This window comes from Oncorhynchus clarkii, chromosome 9 (genome assembly GCF_045791955.1).
Source record: "Oncorhynchus clarkii lewisi isolate Uvic-CL-2024 chromosome 9, UVic_Ocla_1.0, whole genome shotgun sequence".
Classification (NCBI taxonomy): Eukaryota; Metazoa; Chordata; class Actinopteri; order Salmoniformes; family Salmonidae; genus Oncorhynchus; species Oncorhynchus clarkii.
This window is the reverse complement of record NC_092155.1, coordinates 79,407,189-79,427,693: the sequence shown is the minus strand read 5'-3', so window position 1 is coordinate 79,427,693 and position 20,505 is coordinate 79,407,189. Positions and strand designations below refer to the sequence as shown.

Sequence of the window (20,505 nt, the reverse complement as noted above, 5' to 3'; positions counted from 1 at the left end):
CGTGTCAGTGGAACTGTCCTGTGTTGCAGCGTGTCAGTGGAACTGTCCTGTGTTGCAGCGTGTCAGTGGAACTGTCCTGTGTTGCAGCGTGTCAGTGTCAGTGTCAGTCCTGTTAGGACCACTTATGTCAGCTGTTTTACCAGCGCAGCTGTGTGAGCTGTGTACTCAGCTGTGTACTCGGCTGTGTGAGCTGTATACTCAGCTGTGTGAGCTGTATACTCAGCTGTGTGAGCTGTATACTCAGCTGTGTGAGCTGTATACTCAGCTGTGTGAGCTGTATACTCAGCTGTGTGTGCTGTATACTCAGCTGTGTGTGCTGTATACTCAGCTGTGTGTGCTGTATACTCAGCTGTGTGTGTGTGTGTGTGGCATATGCTCAGCTGTGTGTGCTGTATACTCAGTTGTGCTTCTACACCTGCATTGCTTGCTGTTTGGGGTTTTAGGCTGGGTTTCTGTACAGCACTTTGAGATATCAGCTGATGTACGAAGGGCTTCATAAATACATTTGATTTAAATTTTGTGTGTGCTCTATACTCAGCTATGTGTGTGTGTGTTTTCAGATGTCCAGCTCGCCGCTGTCCAAGAAGCGTCGCGTGTCAGACTCCGAGACGAAGACGGGATCTCACTGCTCCTCCTCTAACTCTGTCAGAACTGAACTGTCTCACACACCCACCAACGTACGTACACACACACACACTGCTCCTCTGTCTGTTTTCACTGATCTGTCTGGCAGTCGTGTGTGTGGGACTGGTTCTCACTCCTGTTGTTTTCCCCAGGGCATGGCTAAGAATGGCAATGATGCTGAGATCGACGAAGGCCTGTACTCCAGACAGCTGTAAGTACCGTATCTATAGCCCAATAACACAGTCAACCTGGGGGTACTTGGGAAGACTCGTGAGAGCATCCAGTAGAACTTGTGACGAGGTTGGATACTGAGACCAAAATAGTCTGACCGTTTGAGCTGGCAGTGCGACAACACATTTTTGATTGGTTGCGTTTTAGTTTATTTTGGTTCGCAATTTATTTATTTTTTATCATGATTTTATGTGCAATTGACCAGAAATATAGCAACTGTCTGAAGAGGAAACAGCTGCAGGGGACTCCCCCTGTGTGTGGGGGGTGTTAGTAGGACCTGGGGGGTGTTAGTAGGACCTGTGGGATGTCTGAACACACTGACAGGCACCATTATTCAGTCTGCTGTCCACCACACACTGGGAGACAAATCCACCTTTCAGCAGGACAGTAACCTAAAACACAAGGCCAAATCTAAACTGGAGTTACTTACCAAGATGACATTGAATGTTCCTGAGTGGCCTAGTTACAGTTTTTGACTTGAATCGTCTGGAAAATCTGTTGCGAGACTTGAAAATGTCTGTCTAGCAATGATCAGCAACCAGCTTGAGAACTTAAATAATTTTAAAAAGAAAGCTTAGAGACGTACTCAGAAACACTCACAGCTTTAATCGCTGCCAAAGATGATTCTAATGTATTGACTCATGGGGTTCAATATTTAACTTAATCGAGATATATATTATTTTCCATTAAATTATTTCTGCAAATGTTTACATCCCCCCCCCCCCCCCCCCACTGACATTAGAGTATTTTTTTGTAGATCGCTTTCAAATGATTTTGTAGAAATCCATTTTAATCCCACAATGCAACGGGAAGTGGAAACAGTCAAGGGGTGTACATACTTTCTGAATCCACTGTAGCATTAGACATGGGAAAATGTGTAGAATTCCAGGAACTGTACTTACAAATGGAAACATTTCTCTTCACCACCAGGATAGGCTCCTCTAATTTGTTTAAAAAAAACATAATCAGCCAGACTGGCCACGCCCACCCACCTAAGCCCCTTTGTCATCCAGGAAGAACCCTGGCCTGTATTCTCTATGGAATAGAGAATAGTGTTATGTAGTCTTATAAAGCCTGTATTCTCTATTCCATAGCTACGTGTTGGGCCGTGATGCTATGAAACGCATGCAGAGCTCCAACATCCTGGTCTCAGGGCTGACGTAGTGTTATAGAGGTGTTATGTAGTCTTATAAAGCCTGTATTCTCTATTCCATAGCTATGTGTTGGGCCATGATGCTATGAAACGCATGCAGAGCTCCAACATCCTGGTCTCAGGGCTGACGTAGTGTTATAGAGGTGTTATGTAGTCTTATAAAGCCTGTATTCTCTCCTCCATAGCTACGTGTTGGGCCATGATGCTATGAAGCGCATGCAAAGCTCCAACGTCCTGGTCTCAGGGCTGAGAGGGCTGGGCGTGGAGATCGCTAAGAACGTCATCCTGGGAGGAGTGAAGAGTGTTACCCTGCACGACCAGGGACAGGCCGAGTGGAGAGACCTCTCCTCACAGGTACACTACGGGGCCTCTCTCTCCTCTCGTTCTGCATCCTCTCTCTCTCCTCTCGTTCTGCATCCTCTCTCTCTCTCCTCTCGTTCTGCATCCTCTCTCTCTCTCCTCTCGTTCTGCATCCTCTCTCTCTCTCTCTCCTCTCGTTCTGCATCCTCTCTCTCTCCTCTCGTTCTGCATCCTCTCTCTCTCCTCTCGTTCTGCATCCTCTCTCTCTCTCTCCTCTCGTTCTGCATCCTCTCTCTCTCTCTCCTCTCGTTCTGCATCCTCTCTCTCTCTCTCCTCTCGTTCTGCATCCTCTCTCTCTCTCTCTCTCCTCTCCTTCTGCGTGGGCCACTCAGTCCCAGTATGGGAGTGTTTTAATCACTGGCTATGTTGTCAGGTCCAGTCACATTGTTTGTTATTTAGCTCCATGTACATCCTGTTTGCAACCAGGAACTAAAGATATTCTGCAAAACAATGTGTCAAAGCAATTCACAAAGTGTTATGTTTGTGAAAAATACAACACAATACTGGTTGCCACTCTCCATATTTTCAAGCATAATGGTGACTGCATCATGTTATGGGTATGCTTGTAACCATTAAGGGCGGCAGTTTTCAGGAAAAAAAAAAAACTTAATGGAATGGTGCTAAGTACAGGCAAAATCCTAGAAGAAAACCTGGTTGTCTGCTTTCTACCAGACACTGGGAGATGAATTGACATTTCAGCAGGACAATAACCTAAAACACAAGGCCAAATCTACACAAGGTCAAATCTACACAAGGCCAAATCTACGCAAGAGCTGAAAATGGTTGTCTCGCAATAATCAACAGCCAATTGACAGTGCTTGAAGAATTTAGAAAATAATAATGGGCAAATGTTGCACAATCCAGGTGTGGAAAGCTCTTAGAGACTATTATTATACTACTTACCCAGAAACACTCACAGCTGTAATCACTGCCAATGGTGCTCCTACCCATCTCTGTAGTAACGTTCTCTCTCTCCTGTCTCCAGTTCTACCTGCGTGAGGAGGACCCATCTCTGTAGTAATGTTCTCTCTCCTGTCTCCAGTTCTACCTGCGTGAGGAGGACCCATCTCTGTAGTAACGTTCTCTCTCCAGTTCTACCTGCGTGAGGAGGACCCATCTCTGTAGTAACGTTCTCTCTCCAGTTCTACCTGCGTGAGGAGGACCCATCTCTGTAGTAATGTTCTCTCTCCAGTTCTACCTGCGTGAGGAGGACCCATCTCTGTAGTAACGTTCTCTCTCTCCTGTCTCCAGTTCTACCTGCGTGAGGAGGACCCATCTCTGTAGTAACGTTCTCTCTCTCCTGTCTCCAGTTCTACCTGCGTGAGGAGGACCCATCTCTGTAGTAACGTTCTCTCTCTCCTGTCTCCAGTTCTACCTGCGTGAGGAGGACCCATCTCTGTAGTAACGTTCTCTCTCTCCTGTCTCCAGTTCTACCTGCGTGAGAAGGACCTGGGGAAGAACAGGGCTGAGGTGTCTCGGATTCGCCTGGCTGAACTCAACAGCTATGTACCTGTAGTAGCCTACACTGGAGTCCTCATCGACGATTACCTGACTCAGTTCCAGGTAAAACTGTTACCCATCAACCCCCTTACCTAGTTAAAGTGGAACTGACAGCGTTTTAACTACCTTTCACATATGAAATAATCATATCAGTCAAAAATATAAAATTCCCAGTTCATGCTACAAAACCAACATAATAAGAGGTTTTAAAAAAATATGTTTTATTTGACTCAAAATTCCATGATGTTCAGTAAGTCATCGCTGGCAGAATAGATTCACCAATACATTTCTTGCTAGACCCTAAAATGTTTGCTGTCGGGTTGTAAATCCCAGCTGGTCTGGTACATGGTTTGCTGCCTCCACCCGTTTGGGTTACGGAGGAATGTAAATTAAGGCTGGGAATGTCAATAGAGTTAAACTAGCGAGGTCAAAGATCACGAGTCCGTCATAACGTGGCTAATAGGCTAGCATATCGTTATGTAGCTAATTATCAAGCTATAAACACAGAGCCACAGAGCCTAATGTTACCTGGGAGGACGCCGTGTCATTGGAAGAGTGGGTGAGTGACCAGCTTTTTGGTCACCCATCAAGTTAGCTAACTGGTCAAGTAATCATCTGGCCAAGTAGTGTCTTTTGTTTCGACATGTAGCTACCTAGCCAAACAATTAACCATAATCCCATAGAGTAGCTACAGTTCAGACGGATTGTCATAGCATGAAATGCTGTAGTATGAGTCTGCGGGTAGCTAAAGCCAACCAACTGGGTTCAATGGTAGCTAGCTAGCTAGATATAAAGTATGTAGAAGAGATGGAGCTGGAACCACTAAAATAATAACTGTGTATACTGTAGTCTAGAGGAGGGATGTGGCAAATTGTCCATTTTTCTTAACCATTTAACCGGTCTAAATAAGTGCGTGTGTGCACGGGTGCAGTACCAGTCAAAAGTCTGGACACGTCGACTCATTCCAGGGTTTTTCTCTATTTTTACTATTTTCTACATTGTAGAATAATAGTGAAGACATCAACACTAGGAAATAACACATATGGAATCATGTCGTGACAAAATATTGTGCTTAAAACGGGCACGTCTTTTTATCCAATAATGACACAGCGCCCCTATAGGTTCAAGAGGTTAACAAATCTAAATATATTTTATATTTGAGATTCTTCAAATAGCCACCCTTTGCCTTGATGACAGCTTTGCACACTCTTAGCATTCTCTCAACCAGCTTCATGAGGTAGTCACATGGAATGCATTTCAATTAACAGGTGTGCATTGTTAAAAGTTAATTTGTGGAATTTCTTTCCTTCTTAATGCGTATGAGCCAATCAGTTGTGTTGTGACAAGGTAGGGGTGGTATACAGAGGATAGCCCTATTTGGTAAAAGACCAAGTCCATATTATGGTAAGAACAGCTCAAATAAGCAAAGAGAAACGACAGTCCATCGTTACTTTAAGACATGAAGGTCAGTCAATATGGAAAATTAAGAACTTTGAAAGTTTCTTCAAGTGCAGTCGCAAAAACCATCAAGTGCTATGATGAAACTGGCTCTCATGAGGACCGCCACAGGAAAGGAAGACCCAGAGTTAACTCTGCTGCAGAGGATAAGTTCATTAGAGTTACCAGCCTCAGAAATTGCAGCACAATTAAATGCTTCACGGAGTTCAAGTAACAGACACATCTCAACATCAACTGTTCAGAGGAGACTGTGAATCAGGCCTTTGTGGTTGAATTGCTGCAAAGAAACCACTACTAAAGGACACCAATCAGAAGAGACTTGCTTGGGCCAAGAAACACGAGCAATGGACATTAGACCGGTGGAAATTTGTCCTTTGGTCTGATGAGTCCAAATTGGAGATTTTTGGTTCCGTCCGCCGTGTCTTTGTGAGACGCGGTGTGGGTGAACGGATGATCTCTGCATGTGTATTTCCCACCGTGAAGCATGGAGGAGGAGGTGTTATGGTGTGGAGGTGCTTTGCTGGTGACCATGTCTGGGATTTATTTAGAATTCAAGGCACACTTAACCAGCATGGCTACCACAGCATTCTGCAGCGATACACCATCCCATCTGCTTTACGCTTAGTCCCACTATCATTTGTTTTTCAACGGGACAATGACACAACACACTACCAGGCTGTGTAAGGTCTATTCGACCAAGAAGGAGAGTGATGGAGTGCTGCATCAGATGACCTGGCCTCCACAATCACCCGACCTCAACCCAATTGAGATGGTTTGGGATGAGTTGGACCGCAGAGTGAAGGAAAAGCAGCCAACAAGTACTCAGCATATGTGGGATCTCCAAGACTGTTGAATAAGCATTCCAGGTGATTCTGGTTGAGAGAATGCCTAGAGTGTGCAAAGCTTTCATCAAGGCAAAAGGGTGGATACTTTGAAGAAACTCATATTTTGATTGGTTTAACACTTTTTTTGGTTACTACATGATTCCATATGTGTTATTTCATAGTTTTGATGTCTTCACTATTATTCTACAATGTAGAAAATACTTTTAAAAAATAAAGATTTTTTTTTTAAATCATTGACTGGTGTTGTGTGATAAAATAAAATGAAGTACAATTCCATGTGAATTCACAACGCCCGTTACTGACCTGCACGACCTCTACTGTACCTCAACTCCAACTATAAGGCTATTTCCTTCTCATTTAACCTCTCACTTTAACCAAAGTGTTGCTGTACAGGACTTCGCTGCCGTTGCTTGCCTTCCTCTGCTGTTTGTCCAACTGTTAACGGTGAAGAGCAAATTTCTGAGTGTCAAGATTAGATTCCGCTAAGAATCAACTCCTAAGATTAAGGATTTTTTGGGGAATGGGAGAACAGTGATTTAGTTACTTCCAAGAACACACAAACGCATCCTTCATCGCGAGGGACTTAGAGCGAGGCGAGGGGAACGGTATTGGCAGGTCGGCCACCAGGCTGACAGTCAAGAACCGTGCACTAGGCCTATCAATCGGCAATCAAATGCTGCATCTAGCAATTTCTTGGCCTTCAATATCTTGCAACTTTGGAAAAGCAGGGCCCATCACCAATGAATAGGCTTAAGATATTCTACACGCGACAGACTGAACACACCGTCATCATTAGGGAAGAGCAGGGGCACAATCATTAGTTCCTTTAATGTCGTGTACTATAGCGCGTGTGATAACGTGTCTCTGTGTTGTAGGTTGTGGTCCTGACCAACTCCCCTCTAGAAGAGCAGCAGCGTGTTGGAGACTTCTGTCACAGTAACGGCATCAAGCTGGTGATCGCTGACACACGGGGACTCTTCGGACAGCTCTTCTGCGACTTCGGAGAGGAGATGCTGGTGATCGATACCAACGGAGAGCAGCCTCTCTCTGCTATGATCTCCATGATCACCAAGGTTAGTGCCCTAGATCCCTACGCCCTAGATCCTACACCCTGAGTGCTGTCATCACCCAAGCTGGTATCCTACTAGATAGATCATATCTGATTACCACTCATCTAGGTTTTCTATGTTGTGCTGACTCATACCTGCTTCAGAGTAGTTTCTCTGTCTTTGTAGGGGACATTTTGTGCCTATCAAATCCCCCTCTCTTCTCTTGTCGGTGTAAGACGCCCCTAGTCATCTCAATCTCTCGTGTGTGTGTGTGTGTGTGTGTGTGTGTGTGTAGGACGCTTCAGGCGTGGTGACGTGTCTAGACGAGGCTCGCCACGGGTTTGAAAGCGGAGACTTCGTGACCTTCACCGAGGTCCAGGGCATGACGGAGCTCAACGGCTGCCAGCCAGTAGAAATCAAGACCCTGGGTGAGTCCTATTTTAACATTACAATATGTAAGTCAGTCCTCTTCCTCTAATGAAGGGATGATGATGCAATCATTGCAAGGAAGGAAATCTGATTTCATTGGTCCCCAACACGCGGCTGTCCTTAAGTTGGTCCTCAACACGCGGCTGTCCTTAAGTTGGTCCTCAACACGCGGCTGTCCTTAAGTTGGTCCTCAACACGCGGCTGTCCTTAAGTTGGTCCTCAACACGCGGCTGTCCTTAAGTTGGTCCTCAACACGCGGCTGTCCTTAAGTTGGTCCTCAACACGCGGCTGTCCTTAAGTTGGTCCTCAACACGCGGCTGTCCTTAAGTTGGTCCTCAACACGCGGCTGTCCTTAAGTTGGTCCTCAACACGCGGCTGTCCTTAAGTTGGTCCTCAACACGCGGCTGTCCTTAAGTTGGTCCTCAACACGCGGCTGTCCTTAAGTTGGTCCTCAACACGCGGCTGTCCTTAAGTTGGTCCTCAACACGCGGCTGTCCTTAAGTTGGTCCTCAACACGCGGCTGTCCTTAAGTTGGTCCTCAACACGCGGCTGTCCTTAAGTTGGTCCTCAACACGCGGCTGTCCTTAAGTTGGTCCTCAACACGCGGCTGTCCTTAAGTTGGTCCTCAACACGCGGCTGTCCTTAAGTTGGTCCTCAACACGCGGCTGTCCTTAAGTTGGTCCTCAACACGCGGCTGTCCTTAAGTTGGTCCTCAACACGCGGCTGTCCTTAAGTTGGTCCTCAACACGCGGCTGTCCTTAAGTTGGTCCTCAACACGCGGCTGTCCTTAAGTTGGTCCTCAACACGCGGCTGTCCTTAAGTTGGTCCTCAACACGCGGCTGTCCTTAAGTTGGTCCTCAACACGCGGCTGTCCTTAAGTTGGTCCTCAACACGCGGCTGTCCTTAAGTTGGTCCTCAACACGCGGCTGTCCTTAAGTTGGTCCTCAACACGCGGCTGTCCTTAAGTTGGTCCTCAACACGCGGCTGTCCTTAAGTTGGTCCTCAACACGCGGCTGTCCTTAAGTTGGTCCTCAACACGCGGCTGTCCTTAAGTTGGTCCTCAACACGCGGCTGTCCTTAAGTTGGTCCTCAACACGCGGCTGTCCTTAAGTTGGTCCTCAACACGCGGCTGTCCTTAAGTTGGTCCTCAACACGCGGCTGTCCTTAAGTTGGTCCTCAACACGCGGCTGTCCTTAAGTTGGTCCTCAACACGCGGCTGTCCTTAAGTTGGTCCTCAACACGCGGCTGTCCTTAAGTTGGTCCTCAACACGCGGCTGTCCTTAAGTTGGTCCTCAACACGCGGCTGTCCTTAAGTTGGTCCTCAACACGCGGCTGTCCTTAAGTTGGTCCTCAACACGCGGCTGTCCTTAAGTTGGTCCCCAACACGCGGCTGTCCTTAAGTTGGTCCTCAACACGCGGCTGTCCTTAAGTTGGTCCTCAACACGCGGCTGTCCTTAAGTTGGTCCTCAACACGCGGCTGTCCTTAAGTTGGTCCTCAACACGCGGCTGTCCTTAAGTTGGTCCTCAACACGCGGCTGTCCTTAAGTTGGTCCCCAACACGCGGCTGTCCTTAAGTTGGTCCTCAACACGCGGCTGTCCTTAAGTTGGTCCCCAACACGCGGCTGTCCTTAAGTTGGTCCTCAACACGCGGCTGTCCTTAAGTTGGTCCTCAACACGCGGCTGTCCTTAAGTTGGTCCCCAACACGCGGCTGTCCTTAAGTTGGTCCTCAACACGCGGCTGTCCTTAAGTTGGTCCTCAACACGCGGCTGTCCTTAAGTTGGTCCTCAACACGCGGCTGTCCTTAAGTTGGTCCCCAACACGCGGCTGTCCTTAAGTTGGTCCTCAACACGCGGCTGTCCTTAAGTTGGTCCTCAACACGCGGCTGTCCTTAAGTTGGTCCTCAACACGCGGCTGTCCTTAAGTTGGTCCCCAACACGCGGCTGTCCTTAAGTTGGTCCTCAACACGCGGCTGTCCTTAAGTTGGTCCTCAACACGCGGCTGTCCTTAAGTTGGTCCTCAACACGCGGCTGTCCTTAAGTTGGTCCCCAACACGCGGCTGTTCTTTAGTTGGTCCCCAACACGCGGCTGTTCTTTAGTTGGTCCCCAACACGCGGCTGTTCTTTAGTTGGTCCCCAACACGCGGCTGTTCTTTAGTTGGTCCTCAACCCGCGGCTGTCCTTTTATTCAGTATAGTGGAGTTAGCTGTGAGTTTGCCTGCTGCACCAGAGCGATTTAAATCTGAAGCATGCGTTGCCATTGAATCTTTCCCGGCTGAAAGGTGAACCACTTTCGTATGACCGTTTAACCCGAGTTGAACTCGGATGGCCAAAGTTACCTCGCAAACTACTCAAACCTGCTTCCCAGGATACCCGTCAGTTTGTGTCGTCGTGGGTTGGGAAATAGCGCCATTAACATGACTTAGTACTGGCGTGGCAATGACATAGGAGGTGGCTAGTCTGCTCAAACAGTACTGGAACCAGGCTGCTGCCGCGGTCACCGGGAGCCGGGCTGCTGCCGCGGTCACCGGGAGCCGGGCTGCTGCCGCGGTCACCGGGAGCCGGGCTGCTGCCGCGGTCACTGGGAACCGGGCTGCTGCCGCGGTCACCGGGAACCGGGCTGCTGCCGCGGTCACCGGGAACCGGGCTGCTGCCGCGGTCACCGGGAACCGGGCTGCATCTTCTAAAGGCATTCTCTTCCATTCATCCATCTCTCCGTCCCTCTCTCCGTCCAGGCCCCTACACCTTCAGTATCTGTGACACCACAGGTTTCGCCGACTACGTCAGGGGCGGCATCGTCTCTCAGGTCAAGATGCCCCAGAAGGTGGTCTTCGTAAGTACCTCCACATTGTCGTCATGGTGTCGATGGCCAGGTACTTGGTGGATCATTTTTGAACATGTGGTGGTTCTCATTAGAACATTTTTTTTTGTCTGCGTTTACACAAGCAGTCCAATTCTGATCATTGGCCCTTATTATGTACAAGAGTTGATCTGATTGGTCAAAAGACCAAGTGTTAGTGTTCAACAAATAAACAGGGTGGGGCAACACAGCCTCTGTTACTGGGACTCTTGTAATTTCCCATCTGAATGCATATGGCTTTTCCACAAGTAGTTATCCTGTCAACTACTAGCCGGACGCTGCTCTTCCTCTGGCTCTTATCCCTGTCGTTCTCTCCTCCCCCCTCTCTGTAGAAACCCCTGACTGCGTCCATGGCAGAGCCAGAGTTTGTGCTGACAGACTTTGCTAAGTTTGAGCGACCAGGACAGCTTCACCTGGGCTTCCAGGCTCTACACAGCTACCAGAGGAAACACAGCAGGCTGCCCAAGCCCTGGTGCCAGGTACACACACACACACACACCTGTATACACACACACACAAACACACACACACACACACACCTGTATACATACACACCTTTGTACCTGGGCTTCCAGGCTCTACACAGCTACCAGAGGAAACAGCAGGCTTCCCAAACACCGGTGCGTCAAGCTTAGTAACTTCTTATGCTTTATTTTTTTCCCTTGTGTGAAAAAACGCAGACTTCTGCATTAATGCGGCCCGTAAGTTTAACTTGCTAGTTATCTAAGTGTCTGAATTAACAAGGTGACTGGGCATCCTAGTGTGTTGGCTGTCTGCCGCGTTTGAGAAGGTTGGCTGTCTGCCGCGTTTGGGAAGGTTGGCTGTCTGCCGCGTTTGGGAAGGTTGGCTGTCTGCCGCGTTTGGGAAGTCAAAGCCCTTTGGATGAGTTCCCTGTACAGATGCCAATATCTTGATTTCTTTGCACACACACACAGCGTGTACACATGCTGCTCCAGAGACAGTACTGTTCATTTCATATTTTATTTGTCACATACACATGGTTAGCAGATGTTAATGTGAGTGTAGCGAAATGCTTGTGCTTCTAGTTCTGACAATGCAGTAATATCTAACAAGTAATCTAACCTAACAATTTCACAACTACTGTCTTATACACACAAGTGTAAAGGAATGAAAGAATATGTACATAAGGATATATGAATGAGTGATGGTACAGAGCAGCATAGGCAAGATGCAGTAGATGGTATCGAGTACAGTATGTACAAATGAGATGAGTAATGTAGGGTATGTAAACATAAAGTGGCATAGTTTAAAATGACTAGTGATACATGTATTACATCTAATTATTAAAGTGGCTAGAGATTTGAGTCTGTGTGTTGGTAGCAGCCCCTCACTGTGATGGCTGTTAGATTTGAGTCTGTGTTGGCAGCGGCCCCTCACTGTGATGGCTGTTAGATTTGAGTCTGTGTTGGCAGCAGCCCCTCACTGTGATGGCTGTTAGATTTGAGTCTGTGTGTTGGCAGCAGCCCCTCACTGTGATGGCTGTTAGATTTGAGTCTGTGTGTTGGCAGCAGCCCCTCACTGTGATGGCTGTTAGATTTGAGTCTGTGTGTTGGCAGCAGCCCCTCACTGTGATGGCTGTTAGATTTGAGTCTGTGTGTTGGCAGCAGCCCCTCACTGTGATGGCTGTTAGATTTGAGTCTGTGTGTTGGCAGCAGCCCCTCACTGTGATGGCTGTTAGATTTGAGTCTGTGTGTTGGCAGCAGCCCCTCACTGTGATGGCTGTTAGATTTGAGTCTGTGTGTTGGCAGCAGCCCCTCACTGTGATGGCTGTTAGGTTTGAGTCTGTGTGTTGGCAGCAGCCCCTCACTGTGATGGCTGTTAGGTTTGAGTCTGTGTTGGCAGCAGCCCCTCACTGTGATGGCTGTTAGGTTTGAGTCTGTTGGCAGCAGCCCCTCACTGTGATGGCTGTTAGATTTGAGTCTGTGTGATGGCTGTTAGATTTTAGTCTGTGTGTTGGCAGCAGCCCCTCACTGTGATGACTGTTAGATTTGAGTCTGTGTGTTGGCAGCAGCCCCTCACTGTGATGGCTGTTAGATTTGAGTCTGTGTGTTGGCAGCAGCCCCTCACTGTGATGGCTGTTAGATTTTTCGGTCGCTCCTACCTATTTATGTATGACTGAGTTGAACTGCCTGTCTTGCCAATTTGTATATTTTTTCTGTTTGTGCACGTTAGCGTATTTAGCTAGCAGCCTCCATGTACATTTGCTGTTAATTATGCAAATGTTATCTTTCTGGTAATAGACACCCAATGGGCTTTTTGTGTGTTTTCTGGCACCCCCTTGTGTACGAAGCCGGTAATACTGTAAATCCAAGGATGATAGAAGGAATGGCGATATGTAAATCTGGTTAGCGCTCAACCCTACCTGACACACACTGGTAATCCCATTCATTTCCATTGGACTGGTTATTTGTGGAAAACTCATGCAGGATCTTGTGACTGAGTAAATATGTTGAGCTTATTTTCTATTTCCCTAGTGTTTTTTAGCTGCCATTCAAAAAGTTTGAGTGCTTTTAATGTACTGCTTTTCTGTGTGTTCCAGGCTGATGGAGAGGAGTTGGTGTCCCTGGCTAAAGAGGTTAACTCCGGCCAGACGGGGTCAGCCAAAGTGGACGAGCTGGATGACAAGCTCATTAAGAAACTGGCCTTCGTCTCCGCCGGCGACCTGGCACCACTCAACGCTTTCATTGGTGGACTGGCCGCACAGGAAGTTCTGAAGGTAAGGAGCCGCTCGTTTCCGGTCAGAACTGTTTCTGCTCTCTGTGTTCCTACTGTTCTTTATGTTGTCAGACACCTTGTTACTGTGGGGGAGAGAATCATGTTTTGGTTTATTTTCACCTTTATTTAACCAGGTAGGCCAGTTGAGAACAAGTTCTCGTTTACTTAACCAGGTAGGCCAGTTGAGAACAAGTTATATGTACATGTAGGTAGCGTTATTAAAGTGACTATGCATAGATAATAACAGAGTAGCAGCAGCGTAGAAGAGGGGGGTGTAGTCTGGGTAGCCATTTGATCAGCTGTTCAGGAGTCTTATGGCTTGGGAGTAGAAGCTGTTTTAGAAGCCTCCTGGACCTAGACTTAGCGCTCCGGTACCGCTTGCCGTGCGGTAGCAGAGAGAACAGTCTCACTGTTGGCTGGAGTCTTTGATCATTTTTAGGGCACCACCTGGTATAGAGGTCCTGGATGGCAGGAAGCTTGGCCCCAGTGATGTACTGGGCTGTTCGCACTACCTTCTGTAGTGTCTTGCGGTCAGAGGCTGAGTAGTTGCCAAACCAGGCAGTGATGCAACCAGTCAGGATGCTCTCGATGGTGCAGCTGTAGAACCTTTTGAGGATCTGAGGACCCATGCCAAATCTTTTCAGTCTCCTGAAGGGGAATAGGTGAATAACTGTCTTGGTGTGTTTGGACCATGATAGTTTGTTGGTGATGTGGACACCAAGGAACTTGAAGCTCTCAACCTGCTTCCACTGCAGCCCTGTCGATGAGAATGGGGGCGTTCTCGGTCCTCCTTTTCCTGTAGTCCACAATCATCTCCTTTGTCTTGATCACATTGAGGGAGAGGTTGTTGTCCTGGCACCACACTGTCAGGTCTTTGACCTCCTTCCTATTGGCTGTCTCATCGTTGTCGGTGATCAGGCCTACCACTGTTGTGTCATCAGCAAACTTAATGATGGTGTTGGAGTCATGCCTGGCCACTCAATCATGGGTGAACAGGGAGTACAGGAGGGGTCTGAGCACGCACCCCTGAGGGGCCCCTGTGTTGAGGATCAGCGTGGCGCATGTGGTGTTACCTACCCTCACCACCTGGGGGCGGCCCGTCAGGAAGTCCAGGATCCAGTTGCAGAGGGAGGTGTTTAGTCCCGGGATCCAGTTGCAGAGGGAGGTGTTTAGTTCCGGGATCCAGTTGCAGAGGGAGGTGTTTAGTTCCGGGATCCAGTTGCAGAGGGAGGTGTTTAGTCCCAGGATCCAGTTGCAGAGGGAGGTGTTTAGTCCCAGGGTCCTTAGCTTATAGATGAGCTTTGAGGGCACTATGGTGTTGAACGCTGAGCTGTAGTCAATGAATAGCATTCTTGCATAGGTGTTCATTTTGTGTTATTTGCCTCAAAACTAGCATGAAAGTAGTTTAGCTCGTCTGGTAGGCTCGTGTCACTGGGCAGCCGTACTGTACTGTCTGGAGTCATCCTATTTAGCTAGCCTGACTAAGGATGCTGCAGAGATGTCTGACTAAACTATGTATTATCTCTACCATCTCACGTTATCTCTGTTCTCCCCGTACTGTACTGTCTCTAGTCATCCTATCTAACTAGCCTGACTAAGGATGCTGCAGAGCTGTTTGACTAAACTATGTATTATCTCTACCATCTCACGTTATCTCTGTTCTCTGTAGCAGGTGTAAACGTGTATCCGTCCAGAGATATTCCTCATGTGGTCTGTGTGTATCTAACCGACCGTAGCAGGTGTAAACGTGTGTATGTCCAGATTGTCTGTATATAATGACGAGATACTCATGTCTCTAACAATGGAAGTCGTTGTCCCAAAGCCAGGACGTTAGGCGACAAGCTGAGATCCAAAATAATCCCAAAGAAACTCATTGATCTTATTTTGGACAGATTCTGATCAGTCTCAGAGCTGGAAAAAGTCCATTGTAGTTCATTACCATGTTTGTGCGCTGAATATTTGCTTAATGAGAACTACAACTCCCTACAGGGAAGTTCATGCCCATAATGCAGTGGCTGTACAGTATTATAACTGTGTGTGTGTGTGTGTGTGTGTGTGTGTGTCCTAGGCGTGTACAGGGAAGTTCATGCCCATAATGCAGTGGCTGTATTTTGATGCTCTGGAGTGTCTGTCTGAGGAAGAGGGAGGAGCCATGCTCACTGAGGAGGACTGTGCCCCTGTGAGTATACCCCACACACACACCTACCCCACATACCCACATACACACCTACCCCACACACTAGCTGGTTGGGTCGTGATTATCATATGCGTAAATATTTAGTTCTGTTGTGTCTTGTAGGGGTATGACACATATTTTTTATTTTTATTATCGATATGATTCATTTATCACACCAACCCACTCACTCACTCACACACACGCACACATCCAGACCCTGCAGATACAGAACACATGTTGTTTATGAAGTATAAAACCCCTCCCTCTCTCCAGAGAAACAGCCGTTATGACGGCCAGATCGCTGTGTTTGGCTCCCAGCTGCAAGAGGAGTTGGCTAAACAACGTTACTTCCTGGTTGGGGCTGGCGCTATTGGCTGTGAGCTGCTGAAGAACTTTGCCATGATTGGATTGGCCAGCGGGGAGGGTGAGGTCATCGTGACGGACATGGACACCATAGAGAAATCCAACCTCAACAGACAGTTCCTCTTCAGGTGAGAGAGGAGGAGGAGGAGACTAGTACCATGAGGAGGTTTTATATAATGTGTGAAAAGCCCATCTCTTTTATCTTGGCCTTCAGTCAGTGTTTTGACTGTTATGGACATTGTATGTGTTCCTAATGACACCCTGTTTACTTTATAGTGCCCTACTACTGATCTGGGGTCATTTCATAGTGCCCTATACAGGGAGGACGATACCATGTAATTATTCATCTTTAGTCACTTATTTTGTAAAGTGTTGCGTGTTTAAATGGTTGTGTTTTGGTTTGTATTCAGGCCGTGGGACGTGACGAAGATGAAGAGCGAGACGGCGGCGGCGGCGGTGAAGCAGATGAACCCGTCCATCCGGATCACGGGACACCAGAACCGCGTCGGGCCCGACACCGAGCGAGTCTACGATGACGACTTCTTCGAGAGCCTCCACGGAGTCGCCAACGCTCTGGACAACGTTGACGCACGTAAGACGCGCCCTAAAGACTTCCTGTTCCCATTTGTTGCTGTGTGTAACGTACGGAGGTAGAACATAGACTTCCTGTTTCTTCAGGACCAGTTGCTGCCACACATGATAAAACAGGGTGATATATTTCTGGGGTTTACATGATAAAACAGGGTGATATATTTCTGGGGTTTACATGGCAAAACAGGGTGAGATATTTCTGGGGTTTACATGGCAAAACAGGGTGATATATTTCTGGGGTTTACATGATTAAACAGGGTGATATATTTCTGGGGTTTACATGATTAAACAGGGTGAGATATATATTCCTGGGGTTTACATGATAAAACAGGGTGATATATTCCTGGGGTTTACATGATTAAACAGGGTGATATATATATATATATATTTCTGGGGTTTACATGGTAAAACAGGGTGAGATATTTCTAGGGTTTACATGATAAAACATGGTGAGATATATATTCCTGGGGTTTACATGATAAAACAGGGTGATATATTTCTGGGGTTTACATGATTAAACAGGGTGATATATATATATATATATATTTCTGGGGTTTACATGGTAAAACAGGGTGAGATATTTCTGGGGTTTACATGATAAAACAGCGTTAATATATTTCTGGGGTTTACATGATTGCTGGGGCAGGCGACAAGCTGAGGTCCAAAATAAACCCAGAGAAACTCATTGGACTTATTGTTGACACATGTTGGCGACAGTGAAACCTCTCGCTTTGCCTCTTTCTCCCAAGCCCCTCCCCCTACCACTCACAACAGCAAAGATGAGAGCTCACTTCCTCTCTGAAAACAAGCAGTTTCAACTCCCTATGTGCTGTAACAGAGGATAAATGCATCCTGTTTGTCTTAACTACTCAAATTGCGTGCTGAACAGACCATACTAAAACGTGTGTGTGTGTGTGTGTGTGTGTGTGTGTGTGTGTGTGTGTGAACATAGGTTCTGGGAAATGAATGTTCAGTCTGTTACGCGCATCGTTACAGTACCACATACTGCTAGCAGCATTTTATCCAAAGGCCGTTATACTAGCTGTCTAGTCCGTGTTTTAGCTACTCACCGGGACGTGGGCTTGAGAGAGTGTTCATGTATGGAACGCCGTTTGGGTCTTTTTTAATAAGCGTTTTAATTCGACACGTCAAATAACACAATTATATTATAGAATGTTGTGTGTGTGTGTGTGATGAATTAACACGTGCAAGACAAGCGCCGCTACTACTATCAGCAGCACTGTCAAAGCTGTACAAAAAAGTCTGCAAACAAGCACACACCGGCCACGAACGATGTGTTTACAATACCGCAATGGTAATAAGGCATTATTTGTTTGACCGCAACTTCTGGGGTAGCTGGCTTTAGCTTGGTTGCTAGCTTTAGCTTGGTTGCTAGCTTTAGCTTGGTTGCTAGCTTTAGCTTGGTTGCTAGCTTTAGCTTGGTTGCTAGCTTTAGCTTGGTTGCTAGCTTTAGCTTGGTTGCTAGCTTTAGCTTGGTAGCTAGATAGCACCAATACAACCAGCCTGAAAACAATGACCAGTAGAAACTGCAGTCATTTTCATTATTCTTAGCAATGATTTAGGAAACCTTGTGAGTAAGTATTAGCTAGGTTGCCACTTGTTGTTCACCTATTGAAATTGAACTTCAATTCATGAAAATAAATAGCTAGCCAGCTACTTAACCCTGTTGCTCAAAGCTAATGTTATAAACAGCTAGCTACTTAACCCTGTTGCCCAAAGCTAACATTATAAGCAGCCAGCTAGCTTCATCTGGCTAGTGAGACTCGACCTGACCGGGTTATGTGTTGTGAAGCTAGCCACAATAAGAATTAGGCACAATAGTGGAATTTGTGGTTTGCCATCCAAATAAAATACCTCTTTGAAAGTGACGCAGAAGGTTACAATTGGTGGAAGAATCGTGCCATATTTAGACTAGATAATGTCAAACAAGGTTGGAATGTGAAGCATTGAAATGGGGTATCAGTCTACCCAAGATATGCTTTCCCAACGTCCTCATCAGGTATTTGACTCCAAAACATCCACGCAGTATTGTTTTTCCTCTGGGATAGTTTTCAATACACATCGGTTGACAATAAATGTGGCTCAATTCAATTCAGTTGTTTCTAAAGTCTAATACATCCAGTGTGATTTCAACAGATATTCGTCAAATTAACAAATTATTGTCTCTTCTATAACATTCCAAGCTCGTTTAGCACAATCTATTTCATTATGGGAATATTATATTTGTTGTCATTTGTATCACTGTCAATTTACATACTTTTATTTTGAAGGCTAACCGCAAAGTCCACTATTGTGGCTAATCCTTATTGTGGCTAGCTTCACATAGATGGGTCTGACCACCATTAATCAAATAAGAACTAGGGTTATTTTAGATGATGACACCTAGCTATATAGCTAGCTAACTATAGCTACTGAAACAGATGTTGTTTTGTTGTGTTTTTGGGGAAGCACATTGTTTGTCTCCATGAGCTAGCTAGCTTTTTTAAAATGACCAGCACTGAAGGTGAGCGAGACAACTTTACCAGCGTCATAGCAGACGTATCGATGAATCCCTGTGACATATGAAATACGAGTGATGCTGTAATCAATGTGTAATAACTACGTAAGAAAATAACCTGTAACTTCTTCTTTAAGAGGCTCCTCTGTCCTCCACTCGTTACCTGTATTAATGGCACCTGTTTGAACTTGTTATCAGTATAGCAGACGTATCGATGAATCCCTGAAATACGAGTGACGCTGTAATCAATGTGTAATAACTAAAACATGTATGAACGCGTTAAATGTATTATGTGACGTCATATTCAGGTCCTGATTGGTCAACAAGCTTATTTTGACACTCAAAGTGTTATTTTGATGTTTTATCTCTTTTTGACACGTAAAGACCCACACGGCGTTCCATATTAATGAGACCCGTGTTGATGTTCTATAGCCTAATGCCTGCTACGTTATTAGTGAATGTACATTATGCGTTAGGTTCTGGGGACATTTATAACAACAACAACAAAAAGGGGAATTTTTATAAACAGAATTAAAAGCCAGATCAGTGATTTATTTCAAATAAATCAGGTTCAACTATTTTTGATAAAATAATTCAATGATCAGTGTGTTTTCTGGTTGTGGAAAGCTTATATTTGTCTTGAGCTTCACAAGCCCTGAATTTATTCAATTATCGCTGACTGTTTTAAATGCAGAGTTTATTTTTTTATTGTACAACAAACCTTTTTTTAGAGAAAAATATGTATCTATATATATATATATATTTATTTATATATAGATATATAGATATAGATATTTATTTATATATAGATATATATATATATATATTTATTTATATATAGATATATAGATATAGATATTTATTTATATATAGATATATAGATATAGATATTTATTTATATATAGATATATATATATATATATATTTATTTATATATAGATATATAGATATAGATATTTATTTATATATAGATATATATATATATATATTTATTTATATATAGATATATATATATATATATTTATTTATATATAGATATATATAGATATTTATTTATATATATAGATATAGATATTTATTTATATATATAGATATTTATTTATATATATATAGATATATATAGATATTTATTTATATATATAGATAGATAGATAGAGATATATATATATATATATATCATGAATAGGACACTTCACTTCCTTCTGCGTTACGGAGATTATGTGCCAAAATGTCTAATTTTTGAGTTGACTGATTGTACAGGGCCATACTTTTAGTTTGTCATATTGTCTGTGCTGTAGGTATGTATATGGACCGGAGGTGTGTCTACTACAGGAAGCCCCTGTTAGAGTCCGGGACTCTGGGTACCAAGGGAAACGTCCAGGTGGTCATCCCCTTCCTGACAGAGTCATACAGCTCCTCCCAGGACCCTCCGGAGAAGTCCATCCCCATCTGCACACTGAAGAACTTCCCCAACGCCATCGAACACACCCTGCAGGTAACACACACACACACACACACACACCCTGCAGGTAACGCACACACACTGCAGGTAACACACACACACACACACACACCCTGCAGGTAACACACACACACTGCAGGTAACACACACACA

At 45.4% G+C, this 20,505-nt stretch overlaps 1 protein-coding gene across 5 annotated transcripts in view; it reads left to right on the top strand.

Annotated features, from left to right (window-relative positions):
- The window catches only part of LOC139416976 (ubiquitin-like modifier-activating enzyme 1), a 51,260-nt gene that overhangs the window by 8,162 nt on the left and 22,593 nt on the right, over positions 1 to 20,505 (top strand). For all 5 annotated transcript variants that reach the window (XR_011635150.1, XR_011635151.1, XR_011635149.1 and 2 more), the window contains exons 2-14: positions 561 to 677; positions 777 to 835; positions 2,194 to 2,362; positions 3,797 to 3,931; positions 7,047 to 7,244; positions 7,516 to 7,648; positions 10,382 to 10,479; positions 10,839 to 10,985; positions 13,067 to 13,243; positions 15,311 to 15,421; positions 15,692 to 15,909; positions 16,192 to 16,373; positions 20,189 to 20,385. Coding sequence is in view for 2 of the 5 variants with exons in the window: in XM_071166203.1 (XP_071022304.1) it covers positions 561 to 677; positions 777 to 835; positions 2,194 to 2,362; positions 3,797 to 3,931; positions 7,047 to 7,244; positions 7,516 to 7,648; positions 10,382 to 10,479; positions 10,839 to 10,985; positions 13,067 to 13,243; positions 15,311 to 15,421; positions 15,692 to 15,909; positions 16,192 to 16,373; positions 20,189 to 20,385 (1,941 nt within the window). In the remaining 3 variants the exon portion in view is untranslated. The remainder of the gene's footprint in view (positions 1 to 560; positions 678 to 776; positions 836 to 2,193; positions 2,363 to 3,796; positions 3,932 to 7,046; positions 7,245 to 7,515; positions 7,649 to 10,381; positions 10,480 to 10,838; positions 10,986 to 13,066; positions 13,244 to 15,310; positions 15,422 to 15,691; positions 15,910 to 16,191; positions 16,374 to 20,188; positions 20,386 to 20,505) is intronic.